General features: G+C 41.4%; 2 protein-coding genes across 3 annotated transcripts in view; both read left to right on the top strand.

The window, feature by feature from the left end:
* Positions 1–1,112: 1,112 nt before the first annotated feature.
* Positions 1,113–2,754, top strand: LOC309492489 (aerolysin-like protein). Of its 2 annotated transcripts, XM_082161499.1 has the most exons (3): positions 1,140–1,199; positions 1,312–1,365; positions 1,463–2,754. In XM_082161499.1, the coding sequence occupies exon 3, from the start codon at positions 1,480–1,482 to the stop codon at positions 2,419–2,421; it is 942 nt and encodes a 313-aa protein (XP_082017625.1). In that variant the 5' UTR covers positions 1,140–1,199; positions 1,312–1,365; positions 1,463–1,479; the 3' UTR covers positions 2,422–2,754. The 2 variants fall into 2 exon arrangements, with proteins under 2 accessions (XP_082017624.1, XP_082017625.1); XM_082161498.1 differs by lacking the exon at positions 1,312–1,365 and having other exon boundaries at positions 1,113–1,199.
* LOC309492488 (aerolysin-like protein) overlaps positions 1,136–22,933 on the top strand; it is a 51,730-nt gene continuing 29,932 nt past the window's right edge. The window contains exon 1 of the mRNA XM_082161497.1: positions 1,136–1,199. The gene's annotated coding sequence lies outside the window, so the exon portion shown is untranslated. The remainder of the gene's footprint in view (positions 1,200–22,933) is intronic.

A 22,933-nucleotide genomic window follows, 5' to 3' on the forward strand; every position in this document is an offset into this window, starting at 1 on the left:
AAAAGTCCTTACATGCATGTAAAGTTCAGCCTAAATGTTCAGACAGACCCACCCTTTTTTTACCAGTTTATATGTCAAAACACAAGACCGTTTTTAACGGGGGTGCACACCTGGTTTGCTGTCAAGTCAATGCTCAGTCATTCTCAAGTTAATTTGGGTAAATACATTTTTGATTTTGATCCAAAATCTAGTGATGCATGATTAATTTTGCATCAAGTCTGAACTGGAATTCGGAAGTTCTTATGTGCTTACATAAAATCATATACTTATGAACTTTTTTTAACCAAACTGGTGCTGGTTCTTGTGGCAGCTGCTCTGCCAGGGGAACCAACGACCAGTAAAGATGCTGTAACTGACAAGGTTAGACAACCTGCCCACAAAGTAAATTCTTCTTTTACCAGTCATTCAATGTTTAAAAACAGATTTTAACTGCTAAAGTCGTTCTATTTTTGTGTACATCCTGTTTTTGAGGTCATTAATTTCAAAAATGAAATTAGGACATTTTTCTCCCTCGCAATAGAGCAATACTGTAAAGCTTATACACTGATACTAATATTTTTTTGTTTAGTTTTTTGTTTGTTTTTTGTGAAACTACAACTCTCCTAAATGTATTCATATTGAAAAACAATTTAAATTTAATTTATATGTGATAATGATTTTACCTGCATGTATACACACTGGTCAGGTAAAGCAGGATAGATCACCAACAAAATAGGGACAAAATATTTTCTACATAAAAAAAATTATAATAATGACTGGAATGACTTTGGACATGGTAGCTGGTTTGTTCTTGGTGGTCTTCCAGCTTTAAACAGTCCGATTAAAATCTACCAGGTCATTTTTAAAACGTTGCTTGAAAATGCATTGACCGAGCACAGGCACATAAACTTAGAACAAGCTCAGGGCCAGTGAACTGACATTTTCCACTGTTTAAACTATTTGGTCACAGAAACCACAAACTTAATTTGCCACATGCATTAGTTGCTTGTTATGACCTGCAAGAGATGAAAATTAAATGAGTGTTGCATAACCAACATAATTATGTGACACTTGTAACCGCACATCAGGTGCCGCCTGCCCCTCTTTGGAGCTCTATTTAAGCAGCAGCCCAATCAAACACATCTCAGTCAAACACAACTCATCATCCTGACTTGTACCAGACGAGCTATTCTTGAGTTCTTCAGACTAAAGTCATTCATGTGAGTATATTTCAGTGAGCATTTAAGATCCAATTCATGTAGCCAATGGCTTGAAACTTTGCAGGAGGTTAATACAGGACTAGTAATAAATTGTGAAACTTTTTTTGTGCAGATGAAATAAAAACAAATACAAATTTCTGTTAATCACGAAATAAGAATAAAAAATATGAGTAAAAAATACCATTTTAGAATTCATGCATAAGAGACATTAAAAAACCTGATTTAGATCTCTGGTGTTAATTAATCTTGTAATTGCTCTTCAGATCTAATTTCTTCAAGGATGTCAACACTTCTGCATACAGTCGGTGGAAACGGAGGTGGTCCATTTTCATTTACTGGTGAAAGCAATGGTGCCAGTTTGGAGAAGATCTGGGTGTGGGTGGGAGAATGGCAGGTTAGGGGTGTCAGGGTCTGGCTTACAGATGGGAGAAATGAAACCTTTGGACAGTCATCTGGTCCGAATCAAGAGTATACGTTCAAGCCTGGTGAGTGTTTCACCTCACTGTCCCTGTGGGGGAACGGAGAAGGATCACGTCTTGGAGCCATCAAATTCAAGACCAGTCTAGGGGGAGAGTTCTTTGCAAAAATGACCAAATGGAGTTTAAAAACAGAATATCCCATGGATATCGGCTCTGGTTATTGTTTGGGAGTTGTAGGAAAAGGTGGTGCCGACATTGACTCTATGGGATTCATGTTTATCAATGCAGTTGAATCGACAGTTCTTGCTGATGTCAACTATCCCACTCTCCACCAACTGATACCAAAGGTGACAGTAGAAGAAATCAAATCCGTCACTTTCAGGAACGACTCCTCTGCCATACAACATCAAAAAATCGAAACCTCAAAGAAGGTGACCAAAAAATCCTCATGGTCTTTGAGCAAGAGTTTTACTGCGACGTTTAGTCTGGAAGTGAGTGCTGGGATTCCAGAGGTTGCTGAAGTTACTGCAGGATTCAGTTTCAGTGTTGGATCTGAAAGCACTTATGGTCAGGAGAACACAGATGAGAGAACCGAAACTCTGACTACCGATGTAGAAGTCCCACCAAAAAAGAAGCTGGATGTTTCAGTCACTATTGGCAGAGCCGCTTTTGACCTGCCTTACACTGGCACAGTGAAGATGACCTGCAAGAACGGCAGTGCGTTTGCGTATAGAACCAAGGGCACATACAAAGGCGTCACTTACACTGATATCAAAGTGAAGACTAAAGAATCTCCTCTGTAATGTCAAGACAGATTGTTCTTGCCTGGTCTTTATCTGATTTTACCAGCAATGTATCAATTGTTCTACATTTACTTGTTTTGTTTGAACCTTTCTTCATCTGTTTCATTTCAAAGTGTTCTTTGCCCCTTTATTTTTAACAGGGGAAATATATACTCAGCATTGTCTTTTCAAATATTTTTTTCTGATTCTATTACAAAATATTTACTTATCTTCATACTTTGAGTAATCTAGTAATAGAGATTATTGTGATTTTGTTATAACATGATTACATGATGTATTTTATCATAATAACTTCAAATGTTTAATCTGACATTTAATAAAAGCATTTCATGAGCCCTGTTTATCTGTATTTAATGTTGTCGTTTTTTGACAAAAAAAAATCATTTTAAGGTCTTCAGGGAAAATCTTTTAGCTAAGCAGTTTGTTGAAAGTGACTTTATTTCTGTCATTCGTCTACAGAAGGTCTAATAAAGAATTAACAAGAGGTTTAGCTCTTGTCACTGCTATTTTATTGAAAATGTTTAATACGATGTCATCACTATCGTGATTAGTCTTTGTTTTAGTTGAGCCCTTGACCCAGTGGGGTTTATGTGAACATTGTTCATCAAAATTAAAAGTAGTTTTTTTTTTTTGGTATATAAAATAATAATAAGTTAATTTGCAGATTATTCATATAAAATGTTAAAAATGAAGGCTTTCAGTATTACTGAATGGTTATACTTACTCAATTTATACCAATAAATTGAAAAATAAATAGAGGCATCAGCAGGGCCGTCGCTAGAGAGAAGAAAGGTGTCACTGTAAAAAATGATTTATTGACACAACTTGACTTGACTGCATTGACTCAGTTAAGTTTATCTTGTTGAAATAACTTGCAGTAAATTGAGCCAACAATGTATCAATGAGCATTTAGATTTTTTATTTAAGTCAACTGAAAAACATATTGGTTGAACTTAATTTATTGTTCATAAAATAGTAATTTTTCCTCAACATCATAACTATATGAGTTTACTGGACTTCATTGCTTTGACAAGAAGTTCTGGATGGAACCAGATTTTTTATGAAATCAACACAATTGCAAAATTGAAACTCTCAGCACTTATTTTTTTAAACAGATTTGCATCCAAAAACACAGACACAAAGAATTATCTTGCAAATATATAAAAACACTACACAAGAAAACACCTGCTCAGGTCCTTTGACACAAGCCTGGTGAATTATTTTGCTGATCTATAAAAACATAAATACATTTACAAATTTAACAAAGATGCCAGGGTCTCAGTGACAACAGTACTAAATTAACACATCATGCAGGAAGTTAAAACATTTTCATTTCACTCAACGTGACAGAACGCCTCGGTTACGACTGTAACCTCGGTTCCCTGAAGAGGGAACGAGCGTTGCGTCGAATTGACGCTATGGGGAACGCTTTGCGTGATGACGTCTTGAAGCACATGTAAAATCAGTCCAATGGTGTGGCGGAACGTCAGAGGCGGGTGACGTCACGTACCAGGAAGCTATAAAAGCCGGCCCGAAACAGAAAACGAAAGCTTCGTAGAGTCTGAAGTCGTGCTGACAGGCATGAAGGAGATATGGCAAGGTGACGCAACGCTCGTTCCCTCTTCAGGGAACCGAGGTTACAGTCGTAACCGAGGCGTTCCCTTTCAAGGGAACTCGCGTTGCGTCGAATTGACGCTATGGGGAACGTCTATACCAACGCCACCATAGCTACAAATGTCTGTCCTGTGTGAAATCAATTGCGCAGCACTAGGAAGACAAAACCTGAGACCCTGGAGTAGAGTCTAGGTCTAAAGAGTAGCACCTGACGAAGGTGTGCGGTGAGGACCAGCCTGCCGCATCACAAACATCCTGCAAAGATACTCCTGATATAAGGGCCTTAGAGGCCGCCATACTCCTAGTAGAGTGCGACCGAACAGCCCAAGGAGAAGGCTGCCCAGCCGCCTCATAAGCAAGTGAGATAGTCTCAACCACCCACTTGCTCATCCTTTGCTTAGACACTGGACCTCCCTTGTTAGGGGACCCAAAGCATACAAACAATTGATCACTTTTACGCCACAGGGCAGCTCTGTGGACATACGCGTCTAACGCCCGAACAGGGCAAAGCAAATTATTCGCCTCCTGGTCCGATTTCGAAAGGGAGGAGGACAGAAGGCCTCCAAGTGCCACGAGGGAAACGAGATACCAAAGGGTCTTTCCCCACAGACATTCCACCCAAAGGACTGTGGTAAGCACCTACGGCCGCCACATAAACCTTTAAAGTGGACGGGGTCAGACCTGCAGTGAACCGGTCCCGCAGGAACTCCAGAACTGTACCAATTGGGCAGTTGACTGGATCCAACCGACGGTCACTACACAATGAGGTGAATACTCTCCAGTTCAGGGCATAAAGTTTCCTCGTGGAGGGAGCTCTGGACTGTAGAATGGTCTCAACAACCTCAGTTGAGAGACCTGACTCTATGAGCTGGGCCCCCTCAGAGGCCAGGCCCACAGGTTCCACAGTTCCGGTCGGGGTTGAAAAATCGAGCCCCCTGCTTGGGACAGAAGGTCCCTCCTGACGGGTAGCTCCAGAGGATGCCCGTCGAGGAGGGACACAAGATCGGGAAACCATACTCTGCCCGGCCAGCGCGGGGCTATTAGAAGCAGGCAAACCCGATCCCTGCAAACTCTCTCCAGAACTCCCGGGAGCAGATCAACTGGGGAAAGGCGTACAGACGTAGCCTCGGCCACGTCTGTACCATAGCATCCAGTCCCAGAGGAGCTGGATGCGTGAGGGAGAACCAAAGTGGACAGTGAGACGTCTCTCGAGACGCAAACAGATCCACTTATACTTGGCCAAACTCCGTCCATATCAGCTCCACCACCTCGGGGGTGGAGCCTCCATTCCCCGGGTCTCGGCCTCTGTCTCGACAGAGTGTCTGTTCCTATATTCTGTACCCCGGGGAGGTAGGCTGCCCTGAGTGACAGCAACTTCCCCTGGGACCACAAGAGGATATGGCGTGCCAGATTGGATAATGGGCGCGAGCGCAAACCCCCTTGGTGGTTGATATAGGCGACTACCGACGTGTTGTCCGTATGCACTAACACATGGTGTCCCCTGAGACCTGTGATAAAGCTCCTCAGAGCCCGGAAGACAGCTAACATCTCTAGGCGATAGATATGCCAGGAACGATGATGGTCTTCCCACAGACCTTGAGATGAGCGACCCTCTAGGATCGCTCCCCAACCCGTGAGGGAAGCATTCGTCGTTAGCAGTTTGCGACGACAAGGAGCTCCCAGCACTGGGCCCTGGGACAGGAACCAAGGTTTCTTCCACATAACCAAGGCACGTAGGCATCGCCGCATGACCTTGATTGTGCGAAATGGGTTGCCCCTCGGGGAAAACCCTCTGGTCCTGAGCCACCACTGCAGGGGCCTCATGTGCAGTAGTCCAAAAGGTATCACGTTGGAAGCTGCTGCCATGAGACCCAACAGTCTCTGGAACTGTTTGACAGTGAGTAGCTGGCCTAGCTTTACACTTTTCACAGCTGCCAGGATGGAATCTATGCGTGGCGGTGACAGGCGCGCCTGCATTGACACTGAATCCCAACCCACGCCTAAAAAAGTGGTCCTCTAAAATGGAGAAAGCACACTCTTCTTGGCGTTCTGCCGTAACCCCAACTCTTTCATATGGGCGAGAACAACATCTCGATGTTGAACCGCCAACTGATGCGACTGAGCTAAAATCAACCAATCGTCGATGTAGTTCGTGATGCGAATACCCTGGAGGCGCAGAGGCGCCAGAGCTGCATCCACGCATTTGGTGAAAGTGCGGGGTGATAAAGCCAGGCCGAATGGAAGAACTCGATATTGGTATGCTTTGCCCCCGAAAGCAAACCTCAGGAACTTCCAATGACATGGACGGATGGAAATATGCGTCCTTGAGGTCTATCGTGACAAACCAGTCCTCGGACCTGATCTGTGGCACGATTGTCTCAATGTTAGCATTTTGAACTTGAGCTGCATGACTGACTCATTCAGAACTCGAAGATCTAAAATGGGACGCAATCCCCCGTCCTTCTTTGGAACTATGAAGTACCGGCTGTAAAACCCGGTTTCCCTGTTGGAGGGAGGTACATATTCTATGGCCCCTTTCTCTAACAGAGTGTTTACTTCCTGTTCCATAACCAGAACCTGCTCGGGGCCCACCACTGTGGGCAGGACCCCCATAAACCGCGGTGGGCGTTTCTTGAATTGTATCTGATACCCTTTTTCCACGGTCTGCAGGACCCAACGAGAAACATTTGACAGTAGCTTCCACGCTGTCAAAGATTCTACTAAAGGTACCAGTCTCTCGAGACTGGTTTCTGGATTTTGTTGCTGTTGAGTAGTCGGTTCGTCGCCCTGTAACGGCGCACCGGCAGGGAACGACCAAACAGACTGCTCTAGCACCCTCCTCAGAGGGGGCGGGCATCCCGAGGCCACTACGTTTCCGGGTGGACCTTGAGATATGTGCTCGCCGGAGACCGCTGCGCCCTGTAACACCGGAGGCGGCAGGGTTGGCAGAACGGTCCCCTGAGGGCACCGAAGAGAGACGGGCACCGTGAAAAGAGGTGTTAACCGCTCTGCTTCGGGGGGACTACCTTCATTTGTCCTGAGCCCTCAGACATCAGGACTTTTTCCCAGCAGCCTTCTTGGCGGTAATAACGGTCCGCAGATCCGTTTTACCCCTTGAAGACTGCTGGGTTTGGGAGCGCCCTCCGTGTCCCCGAGATTTTTGTGGGGGAGCACGGGAGGAAACGCTCTGTTTCTGAGTGGCGCGGTGCACAGCGCTCTTTTTAGAGGAGTGAGGCTGCTCCCGCTCAGCAGCCTCATAGAAAGAACGGCGGGGGAGAAGTTTCTGAAGTGCAGCTGCCTGTTTTGAAGCTTCTTGTGACTTCGCTACAGCACTATTAACTGCGTCTCCAAATAACCCTTGCGTGGATACTGGTGCATCTAAAAGAACATGTTTTTCTTTGTCCTTTATGTCACTTAAGTTGAGCCACAGATGCCTCTCAGTGGCCACCAGGGCTGCCATAGAGCGGCCGATGGATTTAGCCGTCTCCTTGGTGGCCCTGAGAGACAAATCTGTGGCTCTACGCAGTTCAGACACCGTATCAGCACTAATACCCCCGCCCTCCTCATAATCACCCAATAACTCAGCCTGGTAAGCCTGCATTAATCAATCCGAGGGGCGGGATAAACGTCTGTCTTTCAAATTCCCTCAGCACACAATAGGACAACGCTTCAACCAACCAGAGCGTTTTCCCAACAGCGGAGCTAACGTTAGTTGATAGATTCAACTTTTGAATCTGGCTGGCAAAACTACGAACACATCTTCCTTTTTTAAGAATGACTTCAGTGCCGTTCTTTGCTCTTTTCTCAAAGAAAAACTTAACTCCAGAGTCGCGGCCAAAGCCGATTCGAAAGAAAAAAATCAGCAGCCATTCTTTGTTTTCAAGTAGCAGGGAACCGTCGCAACTCTGTCGTCATTATGTTAAGCCCGCCCCGCCTACTCTATACACGATGTGATTGGCCTGACCCAATTTAGGTTTTTACAGCTCCGAAAGTCAACGGAGAGTTGCTAGACTACCCTGGCTGCAAAATACATTTTGCTGCCGCTAGGGTGCGTCTAGATTTCTAAGCTACAAAAACATTCATATGGTATGCAATTTGAAAGAACAACAACTGAGCGTTTAAGAAACATAAGTCAATCAAGGATTTTTATAATACAACAACAAAATACAACTAAATGTTGTTGCAACCATGAATAAATAAAAATTCACATTTGTCATATTAAACACAAATATGGACTGGCAGCCGTGCTTCAGATATTACTGGTCATTCTGTGTTTCTATGATAAAAACTAACGATAATGAGATCCAATTAACAACACACTAAAAAGTCACTTATGTGCACTGTTTTATCTATTTATCAACATTAACTTACAATAGTCAAAGATGACTTCTCTTTCTGCTCGCGTCTCGACAGCAGCTCGGTGATTAGGTGTCTCGGTGTCTAAGCGAGCAAAAATTTGCCTGGCAGTGCGTGTGGATCCTGATCATTAATCAAGTTGTCTTAGTTTGTAAAATGTGATTGGCTGAAATCAAAACAGGGATGGTAAGCGCTAACGAAACAAGCCTAAATTAGCATTAAAGAAAGCACAAATCGGGGTATACTTACTTATTCCATTATTTGCAGTTACACCAGTGTCCTTTACTGGCAGAACCTGCGCTAGTTCAACTCACTGAACTAGAATCATTTGTTTTATGCATCGTTCATGCTTGGGATGTTGAGGGCGGGGGGCAGCGGTTCCTTCGTTAATAATTCGTTACACAGAACTTTATTAAATATGAATAAAAAATGATTCACACTTTCACAAAATCCAAACAGTGTAAGAGTAAAAAAAAATCACATCACTATTTATAGTAAGTTTATTTGATTCACAGCTTATTAAGGGGCTGTTTACACCTGGTCACTTCATGCGTTTTCTGTGATCGGATAGCTATCTGATCGTGAAAAGACCAGGTGTAAATGCCCTCCGAAACGCATTCGAGACGGATTTGAATCCGATCGCTCAAACCACTTCAGGAGGTGGTCTGGGCCGCATTGCAGACGAAACTGGACAAGTGTAAACGCATCTGGTTGTTGAAACCACATATGTAAATTGTACTCCTCCCAAAAATGCTAAAAAAATAAACGTGTGAGAGCGTGTTATAGGCTATATGTAATGTTATAGCCAGATATGACGACGCTATGGAACACGCATCACCGCAGATGAGAAGCTGAGCATCTATTCATTAAGCCAACGTGCAAACTATCGCAAATCAAAGTGAAAGTAAGTCGCAGACGCTTACATTTTAGCTGATGATCAATAAAATGCAGCTCATATCTGTTGCTTTCGGTGACGTGCACTCCATTAAATCTGCATATAGCTCGGGAATTGAAGATCGGATTTAAATCCGTTTCGCAAAAATACATTTATGTGACCAGGTGTAAATGGAATCGTTTTGATAAATCAGATAGCTATCCGATCTAAGAAAACGCATGAAGTGGCCAGGTGTAAAGTGGCCGGGTGGTAGTGGCGCAATGGATAAGACACATGCCTTTGGTGTGAGAGACCCGGGTTCGAATCCACTGTGAGACACCAATGTGTCCCTGAGCAAGACACTTAACTCCTAGTTGCTCCAGAGGCGTGCGACCTCTGACATATATAGCAATTGTAAGTCGCTTTGTATAAAAGCGTCAGCTAAATGAATAAATATAAATGTAAATGTAAACAGCCCCTTAGAGTTTTGACCTCGACAACCCAACTGCATTTACTGCAAACAGTCTAAACTAAAAGATTGTTTTGGTAATTGTTCTACACATTGTCATATAGATAACCTGAAAATACAGTAGTTTATTAAGGTTAAATCTTGCCAACCACTCTTACTATAAAAATTGGGTAAGCACACTTACATTCTCATTTTAAGTGGTGTTAAATGTGGTTTGATTTGTTTACATTAGTTCATGTATTAGGCTAGCTGGATCGGAACTCGAAACTACAGTTTCATCTCAACATGGCCCTAGTTAATGCTAGGTCCGTGTGCAACAAGACTTTTATTTTAAATGACTTTTATACTGGACGCAACTTGGATATCCTTTTCCTGACGGAGACGTGGGCTTCTGCTGGTGAGTCGTCTGTCTTTGAAGAACTCTGTCCGCCGGACTGTTGTTTTATTAGTACACCACGATGTATTGGCAAAGGTGGTGGGGTCGCCATGGTTTTTAAACAAACCCTTAACATACGTCCCGTTTCTGTCGGGAGTTATGCATCATTTGAGTTACAATGTATTGTGCTAGAGTTTGATTCCACTGCGGTGTTCTGTGCGCTTATTTATAGGCCACCTAATTTTGACAGTGGTTTTATATGAGAGTTTTGTGAATTTGTAACTCATATCTTGCCATCGTATGATCAGCTGTTATTATTGGGAGATTTTAATATACATGTGTGCTGCCCAGGTCGACCCTTGGTCAGTGAATTTGGTAATGTTTTGGAATCTTTTGGTTTTATGCAACATATAAATGGAGCAACTCATGTTCATGGTCACACTTTGGACCTTATTTTGTCACATGGTGTTGCCGTAGACGATGTAAACATAGAAGATGTCTCCTTCTCTGATCACAGCCCTATTGTTTTTAATGTCCATGCTGAGAATTCTGCAGTTATGGAAAAACATCTGGGCCATTACTCTCGTTGTATAAATTCATCTATTCCTCCTCAGTTTAGTGAAATCTATCTTTTCTAATCTAGATCTATTTTGAATGCTGTTGAGTCTTCCACTGGGCCTGATGAACTGACTACTCTTCTCTATACAAATTGTTCTAATATTTTAGATGTTATTGCACCTTTTAAGTTAAAGACACCCAGACATAAATCTTATTATTGGCTTGACGACAATGCCCGCTCTCTTAGGCGGGCATGTCGTCAAGCGGAGAGGAAATGGAAACAGGATTCGTTAACTGTGTCTTGTGAGTTTTTCAAAGAATGTTTATTTAACTTTCAGAAAGCTGCAAAATCAGCTAGGTCTAAGTATTTTTCAGATTTAATTACTACACACTCTCATAGACCTAGAATTTTGTTTTCCACGATAAATTCAGTAATAAATCCAGGTTGTCAGTTTCATGTGGAACCCTCAACTAAACTTTGTGAAGATTTTTTACAGTTTTTTTCAGATAAAGTGTTAGCTATCCGTTCCTCTTTTACCTTGCAGTCATCAGATCTGTCACTGTTTTCGCGGGCAAGTCCGGCTTCTTTTTCTTGTTTTCAAAATGTTTCTTTGAGGGAACTTTGTGATTTGGTCAATAAGATGAAGAAAACTGCCTCTTCACTTGATGTCATTCCTTCTGAGATTATTAAGGCCTCTTTTTCTGAAATTGGTACTTCCATTCAGTCATTGATTAACTCGTCTCTAAGTGCTGGGGTAGTCCCAAATTTTTTTAAACATGCTGTAGTTCAACCTTTGCTCAAGAAACAGGGTTTGGATGAAAACTGTCTTGATAATTATCGGCCTGTCTCTAAGCTTTCATTTTTATCCAAACTTTTAGAAAAAGTTGTATATTCACAACTGATTTCCTTTTTGAATGCAGCTAAATGAACAGAACCTCTCCAATCTGGTTTCTCTGCCCATCATAGCACTGAGTCTGCTTTGCTTAAAGTATTCATTGACATTTTGCTTGCTGTGGATAGTGGTAAAAATTCAGTTCTGTTGCTTCTTGATCTTACGGCTGCTTTTGATACAGTTGATCATGATATTCTTCTCTGCCGGTTAGAAAATTTGTTTGGTATTGGGGGTGTTGCTTTGCAGTGGTTTAATTCGTATCTTAGAGACAGGTTTTTTTCTGTTGAGTTAGGTAAGTTTTCTTCATCTGTTGCTCCTATTATCTGTGGAGTGCCTCAAGGATCCATTTTAGGGCCACTGCTTTTTAATTTATATATGCGACCCTTGGGAGACATTATTAGGAGACACAAAGTTGCATTTCATTTATATGCTGATGATACCCAGCTGTATATACCATTGAAAGCTGGCGATACCATTCAACCCTTATTGGCCTGCCTAGGGGACATTAAAGACTGGCTTTCCAACAACTTTCTTAGACTTAATGAAAATAAAACGGAAGTAATCGTCTTTGGCCCCTCTAAGTTGAGAAGTTGTCTCATAAATGAGCTCGGCAAGCATTTCCCCTCAGTCTCCTCCCAGGTCAGGAATCTTGGTGTCATTTTGGACTCTGAACTTTGCTTAACTAAACAAATTAATACAGTTGTCAAGAACAGTTTTTATCAGTTACGGATCATTTCTAGACTGAAATCATTTTTAACTTTTAATGATCTGGAGAAAGTCATTCATGCTTTTATTACCTCCCGCCTCGACTACTGTAATTCATTATATTTGGGTCTTCCTCAGTCATCCATTGCACGCTTACAGATGGTACAAAATGCTGCTGCAAGGCTGTTGACTGGGGCAAAGAAAACAGATCACATTACACCAGTTTTGGCATCTCTTCATTGGCTACCTGTCTATTTCAGAATTCAATTTAAAATTTTGTTGTTTGTTTTTAAAGCTCTTAATGGTCAAGCTCCATCTTATCTCTCAGATCATCTTATTCCTTTTTCATCCTCCAGATCATTAAGATCTTCTGATAAAGCTCTCTTAGTTGTCCCTCGTTCACGCCTAAAGACAAAGGGTGATAGGGCTTTTTCTATTGCGGCCCCCCGTCTCTGGAACCAACTTCCACTGGACATTCGCCTTGCAACGTCTATTACAACCTTTAAAATGAAGTTGAAAACATATTTTTATTCCCAGGCATTTTAAATTGGATTTTATCTATGTTCCTTTGTTTTATTGTATCGTATGTTTTGTTTATTTTATGTTATTCTTTGACTTTGTTCAGCGCTTTGGTCAGCTTTGCTGAGATAAATGTGCTATATAAATAAATTTTACTTACTTACTTACTTACTAGCTAACATGAACCACGTGAAATACATTTGTTACTGTATTTATTAATCTTTGTTAATCTTAGTTTTGTTTTATTGTATCGTATGTTTTGTTTATTTTATGTTATTCTTTGACTTTGTTCAGCGCTTTGGTCAGCTTTGCTGAGATAAATGTGCTATATAAATAAATTTTACTTACTTACTTACTTACTAGCTAACATGAACCACGTGAAATACATTTGTTACTGTATTTATTAATCTTTGTTAATCTTAGTTTTGTTTTATTGTATCGTATGTTTTGTTTATTTTATGTTATTCTTTGACTTTGTTCAGCGCTTTGGTCAGCTTTGCTGAGATAAATGTGCTATATAAATAAATTTTACTTACTTACTTACTTACTAGCTAACATGAACCACGTGAAATACATTTGTTACTGTATTTATTAATCTTTGTTAATCTTAGTTTAATAAACAATGAACAGCTATGTTTTATTATGTTACTTCACACAGTGCATTAGGCTAACTAATGTTAATAAATACAACTTTTGATTTAAATGTAGGCTACTAGTAAATGGTGAAATTAACATTAATAAAGATTAATAAATGCTGCAGAAGTGCAGTTTATTAAGTTAATGGCAACTGATCTAGTTAACTAGAGTTTAATAAATGTAACCTTATTGTAAAGTGTTACCAATTTGTTGATTCAGTGTTGGACAGATCAGTTGTTTTAACCATTTGTTAAATGGAATCGGTTCAAAGGAGTCATTAGTTCCCGAATCGGACGTGTCATAAGCGGACTAGTACGCGTTGTGTGATTATCCCGGCAGTTTAGGACATCGCACAAGATTTATCAACACAGAAAACCTTATCATTATTGAATAGGTTTTGTTTTGTTGATTGAAAGTGTTTTTTTTTATGTCAGCTAAATGGGCGGAACGCTTTTCAGAGAAGATAAGTCAACGTAAATTTATTTAATTTTTTTAGCACAACTCACACCCGGCAGTAATTCAGAAAAAAAATATCCGAATGCTCCACGTGAAACTTCGGTCTTCCGATCTTTTACCATCGTGATTTTGATTAATATGCGCGCGAGAGAGGGCAAGGCAGTTTGAAGACGCGTGCGACCGGGCCTCTCTCTCTGCTCGTTCTTTCAGTAAAATGCGCCCTATCGCAAGCGCAGTAGTCATCTACATCACTCACCGATCAAATAAGGCTTTGGCGAGACAAAAAATTCGCTTATGAGAGAGACGTGTGAGTGACCGAGACGGAGGGAGAGCAGAGAAAGGAAATGCAGCTGAATGAATACGCTGCGTGTATTAAATAGCGTAAAAAATGTTTGTTTATTTTATAACGGAACGCAATATGTGACGGCCGGTGGTGATTCTGTGGCGTACTGCCACGAATTAGTCTATGTGTGGGAAACACTGATATATATACATTCACCTAAAGGATTCTTAGGAACACCATACTAATACTGTGTTTGACCCCCTTTCGCCTTCAGAACTGCCTTAATTCTACGTGGCATTGATCCAACAAGGTGCTGAAAGCATTCTTTAGAAATGTTGGCCCATATTGATAGGATAGCATCTTGCAGTTGATGGAGATTTGTGGGATGCACATCCAGGGCACGAAGCTCCCGTTCCACCACATCCCAAAGATGCTCTATTGGGTTGAGATCTGGTGACTGTGGGGGCCATTTTAGTACAGTGAACTCATTGTCGTGTTCAAGAAACCAATCTGAAATGATTCGAGCTGTGTGACATGGTGCATTATCCTGCTGGAAGTAGCCATCAGAGGATGGGTACATGGTGGTCATAAAGGGATGGACATGGTCAGAAACAATGCTCAGGTAGGCCGTGGCATTTAACCCTCTGGGGACCAAGCTGTTTTTGGGGCCCTTGAGATGTTCTGACATGCTCTGACATTTGTGCTTTTTTCAGTTATTTATAAACATGTTAATGGCAAAGGTGTAAATTCACTCTATATAGCACAAACAGGCCTACCATAATATGCGAGCAACATGTATGTAGATGTTTGTATTTTTAAGAGAATAATGTTTATGCGTGGTTATTTAAAAAAATAAAAATGAAAGTTGCTGAAATAAGACCACAAAACTCATACAAAATATGTGCCCACAAGACTTTTGACTAATGGATGTTGTCCCTTTCAGTTCTAGCTTCAAAATTATGTGAAAATAGTCTTGCTTTATCGTTCACAAAAAAAAATACATTGATTTAAATGGTGTAAAACAGGTTTTGCTTGGAAAGCCAATATGCGAGGGGGAGGAGTAGTTTACACCTTAGTCCCACCCACTCTGCATAATGACTCTGCATAATTAGCCATTCATTCAGGTGTGACACTGACTGAGCCACAATGCAAAGACAAAATATATATTTTGAAGAAGACTTATATTGACCATTTAAGATTTTGCTTACATCTATCTTGTAAATATGTTTTGCTATTTTATTAAAAAGGTTACAATTACAACAATAATTACAATTTCAGCAATATTTCTGCAAAAAAGTACTCTTTCTTTGTAAAAAAAAAAATTACATTTTATCCTACATTTTATCATATGTATTCATTAGTTTGAATATAGCCAACATTGGAACATCTTAGTCTATGACTTTATTTTTGACAAAATAGTATTTTATATATATTCAGAAAAGCTTATTTGATGTGACAGTATATTCTACAGTAAAAACTGTACCCAAATCTAGTCAACAAAATGTTGTCTTTCATACTTCGCCTGACTGTAACGCAGTAACTGTAACTATAAAAGCAGTTTATTCTTTCTGTTACGTCTCAGGACGTAATGTTATTTCTTTTATTATTTGATTTTGTGATGTGATTTGTTGTTGTGCAGTTCGTTGTCTCTCTCTCTCTTCCTCCCTCTCCTTCTGTGCAGGCTTGATTGGGTTCAGCTGCGGCAGATCGCGTTGATGAGCGGGAGTGTTGATAAGCTGAGAAAGACGGCAATGCAGGAGAGCTTCTTGGGCGCGCGTCGTAGAGCTCCGTTGTCGTTCTGTCCCTCATCTCCTGCCCCAGACATTTAGATTCTTGTTGGAGTTCTAAATGTTGGAGTGTGTTTCGTTCCGTGAGGTTTTCCCTGTGTGGGGTTGTCAACCATTGAATTATGAGGACATTTGTTTTGTTACTTTGGTATCGTAAGTTCCTCTTTTGTGTTATATTTTATTTATATTTTCTTGTTTACTTAAGCTGTCACTGATTTATGTTATTAAACTGATGTTTAATTAGTTTCTTTTGGAAGCCGTAGGGAGGAGGTTGCCATTCTTGTTTTATTGAATTATTTTCTCCTGTTTATGGTCAGTTAGGGAGTAAGGGAAGTCTTTTGTATTTTCTTTGGGGTTTTTCTTTTGTCAGGTAAATTACATTTTAATTCCCTTTAGTTAAAACCATTTCTGTTTGTTATTTTGGCTTGAACCCCTCCTGAAGATTTTCGCTTCCTGTTATCCATCCTTGTGTTAATAAAAAGCTTCCTTTTGACACATCTTGTTTTGTATTTGTTGTTGAGCTGGGACAGGAGAAGGGATAGATGTGTCAATTTAATTGATGCTTTTGTTTGTCATCGGCATTCCTAACCCTAGACGGGGAGGTCGTGACAATTGGGGGCTCGTCCGCTCGTTCATTTTAGTCGTTGTTTCATTAGTTTTGCTTGGCTGCTTTGAATTTTTCGTAGGGAAGGGAGTTTGTAATATGGATTTTGATTTAATTAAGTTTACACTTTCACCTACGTTGAAAGAATTCGACCGGTGTAGAAAAAAAAGATTAATTCAAATAGCAGAATTTTATAACTTAACGGTCCATAAAGAGGCAAAGAAACGAGTCATTAAAGATGAGCTGTATGGTAGGTTAGTTGAGATTGGTATTTTGCCTGGATTAGCTCCTGAGTTAGAGATTGAGGAAGAATTTTCATCTGATAAAGCAGAGTCGGTGAGCGGTAAAAAGGTTGCTGGTTTAGATCCTATGTTAACTGTTCGCTTACGAGAGTTAGATCTGGAGGTAAAGAAACAGGAGCATGAAACGCAACTACTCCGTTTGAGAGAGTTTGAGTTAAAGACCGATCGGGATGTCAAATTGCGTAGGCTGGAGTTGGAAGCCCAGATGCAGCGTAGCAGACCAGTTTCGTCACCGCGCTCCAGACATGCTTCTGGTAGTTCTGAGGGGGGGCAACCTGATTTTGATGTGGGTAAGTACATTAAACTTGTACCTCCATTCCGTGAATCTGAAGTTGACTCGTACTTTGTGGCTTTTGAACGTGTCGCGGCTAAATTAAAATGGCCCAAAGATATGTGGGCGTTATTGCTGCAGTGTAATCTCGTTGGCAGAGCCCAAGAGGTTTGTGCGGCTTTGCCAATTGATGATTCACTGAATTACGATACTATGAAATTGGCGGTGCTGCGTGCTTATGAATTAGTACCGGAGGCATACCGGCAGAAGTTCAGGGCGTGTTCAAAGACAGCCAAGCAAACGTTTGTGGAGTTTGCGCGTGAAAAGCGATCGTTGTTTGAGAAGTGGTGTGTTTCTACCAAAATTACAACTTTTGATGAATTGCAAGAACTAATTTTGCTCGAGGATTTTAAAAATAGTTTGCCAGAAAACATTGTAGTACACTTAAACGAGCAGAAAGTATCTAAACTTTTTGATGCGGCAATATTTGCAGACGAGTTTGCACTTACTCATAAAACTGTATTCTCTGTAATGCGCGCTCCTAAACCCTCCTTTGTTATGGAAGGGGGGAAGGATAAAAGAATGTCAAAAGATAACTATTTCAGGGCTGAGGGTGAAGCACATGCGCAAAAACGACCTGATAAAAAAAGAGTTTGTTTTTATTGTCTTGATCCTGGCCATCTGATCACGAGCTGTAAAGCTTGGCAGCAGAAAGCTGGAGGTAGACCTAAAGGGGTAGCGTTTACCTCCGTTTCTGAGTCGTTATCACAGGAAAAATCGAATGCATTTGGGTCGTTTCTACAAACGTGTTTAGTTTCGCTTTCAGATAACGCTGAGGTAAAGTCCATAGTGATGCTACGAGATACAGGAGCCGCGCAATCCTTAATATTAGAAAGTGCTCTGCCGTTTTCGTTGAAGTCATATACAGGCAATGATGTGCTCATTCGCGGTATTGAGATGGGTTGTACTCCTGTGCCATTGCATACTGTTCATTTGAAATCGGACCTTATCTCTGGTACGGTTTCTATTGGTGTACATTCACAATTACCTGTGGAGGGCGTGAGTATGATTTTGGGTAACGATTTGGCAGGAGCCAAAGTGTTTCCGTACCCGATCGTATCTGCAGAGCCTAACGTTAGCACTCAGGTAGCTGCTCTGGCACAGTTCCCCATTGCTTTTCCGGCATGTGTTGTAACGCGAGCGCAGAAAAAGAAATTTGAGGATGTGGTGGATCTTTCAAGTTCCTTTCTAGTTGCATCGCCAGAGAGGGTGGAGTGTAAATTGCTTGTTAATCCTCAACCGAACATGAGTGATGAGTATTTGAGTGCAAACGAAATTCCCTTAAAAGTGGGTAGGGAACAGTTAATTGCTGCGCAAAAATCTGATTTAACCTTGAGTAAATGTATCAGTGCGGCTGTGGACAAAACGCGAGTTTTAAATGGGTCGGTAGGTTATTTTTGGGATGAGGAAGTGTTGATGCGCTGGTGGAAGCCGTCAAAATCTGAAAGTGATTGTGTCTATCAGATTGTCCTTCCTACCGGGTATCGGTATCAAATCATGCAGCTCGCTCACGAACATCTATGTTCAGGACACCTTGGTGTTACAAAAACATATGACCGAATTTCCAGACATTTCTTTTGGCCAAGTTTGAAGTCGTCAGTGTCTGCCTTTGTTCGTTCCTGTCATGCTTGCCAACGTGCTGGCAAGCCTAACCAAAAGATTCCTCAGGCGCCACTTAAACCCATTCCTGTAGTGGGGGAGCCTTTTGAAAGACTTATCCTTGATTGTGTGGGTCCATTGCCTAAGGCTAAGTCAGGTCACCAATATCTCCTTACTATAATGTGTGCAGCCACTCGCTACCCGGAAGCCGTGCCATTGCGCTCTATTAAAACAAAAGTTGTGGTCAAAGAGCTAGTTAAGTTTTTCTCTATGTTTGGGTTACCTAAAATAATTCAGACAGATCAGGGAACAAATTTTACCTCACGCTTGTTTGAACAGCTGGTAAACGAACTGGGGGTGGAACATCAGATGTCAAGCGCATATCACCCTGAGTCGCAAGGTGCGCTTGAGCGATTCCACCAGACGTTAAAGTCAATGCTGCGCACTTACTGTGTTGAAACTGGTAAGGAGTGGGTGGATGGACTACCCTTATTAATGTTGGCCATAAGGAGCACAGTGCAGGAATCCTTAGGATTCAGCCCAGCCGAGCTGGTGTTTGGACACACAGTTCGAGGACCCTTGAAATTGATCAGTGAACAGTTTCACTCTAAAGATCCACCCTCCGTGCCGATTTTGGAGTATGTGAGTCTGTTTCGTGAACAACTCCACCATGCTTGGGAGGTTGCTAAAAAGCATCTTGTTGAGTCGCAATCTAGGATGAAGAGCAGATATGACAAAACCAGTGTTGTTCGCAATTTTAAACCGGGGGATTCTGTTCTTGTGTTTCTGCCTGTACCTAATTCTCCCATGCATGCTCGGTTTGCTGGTCCATATAGCATTGAGAAAAAACTGAGTGATACCAACTACACAGTTCTAACTCCTGATCGACGACGTAAAAGTAGGGTTTGCCACATAAATATGCTTAAAGCATATGTTTCTAGAGATGTGCCTGCAGTTAAGCCTGTAGTTGAAACTGTGTCGCCTGTTAATGCTGTTGCTCTGCCTTCTATTTATGTGTTAGAGACAGATGGTCTAATTGGAAAGGATGCTCAAGCCTCTTGTGGACGACTCTTGAACTCTGCCATTCTGACTAACTTGCCGTCTCATCTCTCTTATTTGTCTGCGAGTCAGTGTGGTGATATTGTTGAATTAATTTCCAATTATCCTACATTGTTTAACGATGTCCCTTCGCAGACAAATGTGTTAAAGCATGATATTGAGGTGGGTCAAAGTACCCCTATTAAACAGCACCCATATCGTGTTAACCCGCACAAACGTCAAGCTATGAAAGACGAAGTAAGTTATTTGGTGCAAAATGGCTTTGCTGTAGCTAGTCAGAGTCCATGGAGTTCACCTTGTATCCTTGTGCCCAAGTCTGACCACTCTTTTCGATTCTGTACTGATTTCCGACGAGTTAACAATGTTACTAAAGCTGACTCTTTTCCTCTACCCAGAATGGAGGATTGTGTTGATCGTGTAGGTACGTCATGCTATGTAACCAAACTCGATCTTCTGAAGGGATACTGGCAGGTGCCATTGACACCGCGCGCCTCTGAGATCTCCGCCTTTGTCACGCCTGATGCATTTATGCAATATACGGTGATGGCTTTCGGGATGCGCAATGCACCTGCCACATTCCAGCGATTGATGCAGATTGTTCTATCAGAGGTACAGAACTGTGAAGTATATCTAGATGATGTGGTGATCTATTCCATGACATGGGAAGATCACTTATGCACCCTGAGTTTAGTCCTGAAACGCTTGGCTGAAGCGTCCTTAACACTCAACCTCAGTAAGTGTGAGTTTGCCAAAGCAGTGGTGACTTACCTTGGTAAAATAGTTGGGCAGGGTCAAGTTAAGCCCGTTAAGGCTAAAGTTGAAGCTGTTGTTACCTTTCCTTCACCCACCAATAAACGCGAGTTGAGGCGTTTCTTAGGAATGGCCGGATACTATAGGGGATTCTGTAGGAATTTTTCCACCGTGGTTGCACCCCTTACTGACCTTTTAAGTACTGAGCGAAAATTTGTGTGGACCGAAGTATGTGAATCTGCCTTCTGCTCTGCCAAAGATTTATTGTGTAATGCTCCTGTGCTTTCTGCCCCGAACTTCACTGAACCTTTTAGCCTGCAGGTGGACGCGAGTGCTCATGGCGCCGGTGCGGTGCTGATGCAAGCAGATAATGCTGGTATAGAACATCCAGTGAGCTATTTCTCAAAAAAATTCACTCGGTGTCAGAAAAATTATAGCACAATAGAGAAGGAAGCCCTGGCGTTGCTGTTGGCCGTCCAACACTTTGAGGTGTATTTAAGTTCTGGTGACTGCATTGTGGCGTACACTGATCACAACCCTTTAGTGTTCCTGGCTCGTATGTCTAACTCTAATCAGCGTCTAATGAGATGGGCACTCATCTTACAAGAGTTCAACTTGGACATACGTTATAAAAAAGGTATAGATAATGTCGTAGCTGACGCATTATCAAGGGCTTATATCGCGGATGCCTGATTGACCGTAAAAAAAAAAACGGCATGAAGTGTTGATGGATTCAACTAATCTGTTACAAATCAGGTTTTGTAACTAAGGGTGGGGGTGTTACGTCTCAGGACGTAATGTTATTTCTTTTATTATTTGATTTTGTGATGTGATTTGTTGTTGTGCAGTTCGTTGTCTCTCTCTCTCTTCCTCCCTCTCCTTCTGTGCAGGCTTGATTGGGTTCAGCTGCGGCAGATCGCGTTGATGAGCGGGAGTGTTGATAAGCTGAGAAAGACGGCAATGCAGGAGAGCTTCTTGGGCGCGCGTCGTAGAGCTCCGTTGTCGTTCTGTCCCTCATCTCCTGCCCCAGACATTTAGATTCTTGTTGGAGTTCTAAATGTTGGAGTGTGTTTCGTTCCGTGAGGTTTTCCCTGTGTGGGGTTGTCAACCATTGAATTATGAGGACATTTGTTTTGTTACTTTGGTATCGTAAGTTCCTCTTTTGTGTTATATTTTATTTATATTTTCTTGTTTACTTAAGCTGTCACTGATTTATGTTATTAAACTGATGTTTAATTAGTTTCTTTTGGAAGCCGTAGGGAGGAGGTTGCCATTCTTGTTTTATTGAATTATTTTCTCCTGTTTATGGTCAGTTAGGGAGTAAGGGAAGTCTTTTGTATTTTCTTTGGGGTTTTTCTTTTGTCAGGTAAATTACATTTTAATTCCCTTTAGTTAAAACCATTTCTGTTTGTTATTTTGGCTTGAACCCCTCCTGAAGATTTTCGCTTCCTGTTATCCATCCTTGTGTTAATAAAAAGCTTCCTTTTGACACATCTTGTTTTGTATTTGTTGTTGAGCTGGGACAGGAGAAGGGATAGATGTGTCAATTTAATTGATGCTTTTGTTTGTCATCGGAATTCCTAACCCTAGACGGGGAGGTCGTGACATTTCACACACAGACGCGCGATTCATATTTAGGCTAAACACTCTTTACAAATAGACGCGCGATTCATATTATAGAAACGCGATTCATCTTTTTGTTTACATAAGCCTACAACGTTATTCCATAACGTTATTCCACATTAACACTTGAGAAAGGATAACTTAGCCTACCTCACTCCTCAGCGGGATCTGCTCCTCATATCAGCACGGAAAATTTTCTCCATAAGGTAGGCTATATTATGCCTCTTTGTTTACAGCTGATGTGGGGGCGTTTCACAGACTGAAATGGTTCTCAGAATTTGCGTTTGAATAGCACGCGCTCTCCGGGGAGTGGTCACATTACTTTTGAATGGCTCGTAATGAGCTCGACTGGAGTCGCTCTCTTTTTATAGAGATTACAGAAGCTGATAATATTTGTTTTTTATATAAATTACTTCATTTAAAAGCTGCGATCTCAAGCTTTATGCCCGTGGGTCTGTTTGACTGAATTTTCGCGGAGTTATAGATAATTTTCGAACGCGTTTCAAATGGGAGTTTACTGACAGAGAGAAGGCAGAAATAGCATCATGTTAGTTTTTCTTTATTTGTCAAAAAGCAAAACACTTTATTTGTATTGTGAGTATACAGAAAAAAAATAGAAACTGAACAGGATCGATTGATGTATTACACGAAAATGAAAGATCAAAATTAACAGAGCATTTTGTGTTTATTTTTCATTGCTAAAAAAAAAAACGAGCAA

Source organism: Leuciscus leuciscus (assembly GCF_965113295.1).
Source record: "Leuciscus leuciscus genome assembly, chromosome: 2".
NCBI classification, from domain to species: Eukaryota; Metazoa; Chordata; class Actinopteri; order Cypriniformes; family Leuciscidae; genus Leuciscus; species Leuciscus leuciscus.

Bases quoted from the DNA above. Each gene is read 5' to 3' on its own strand.
- LOC309492489 (XM_082161498.1), top strand. From the start codon at position 1,480: ATGTCAACACTTCTGCATACAGTCGGTGGAAACGGAGGTGGTCCATTT.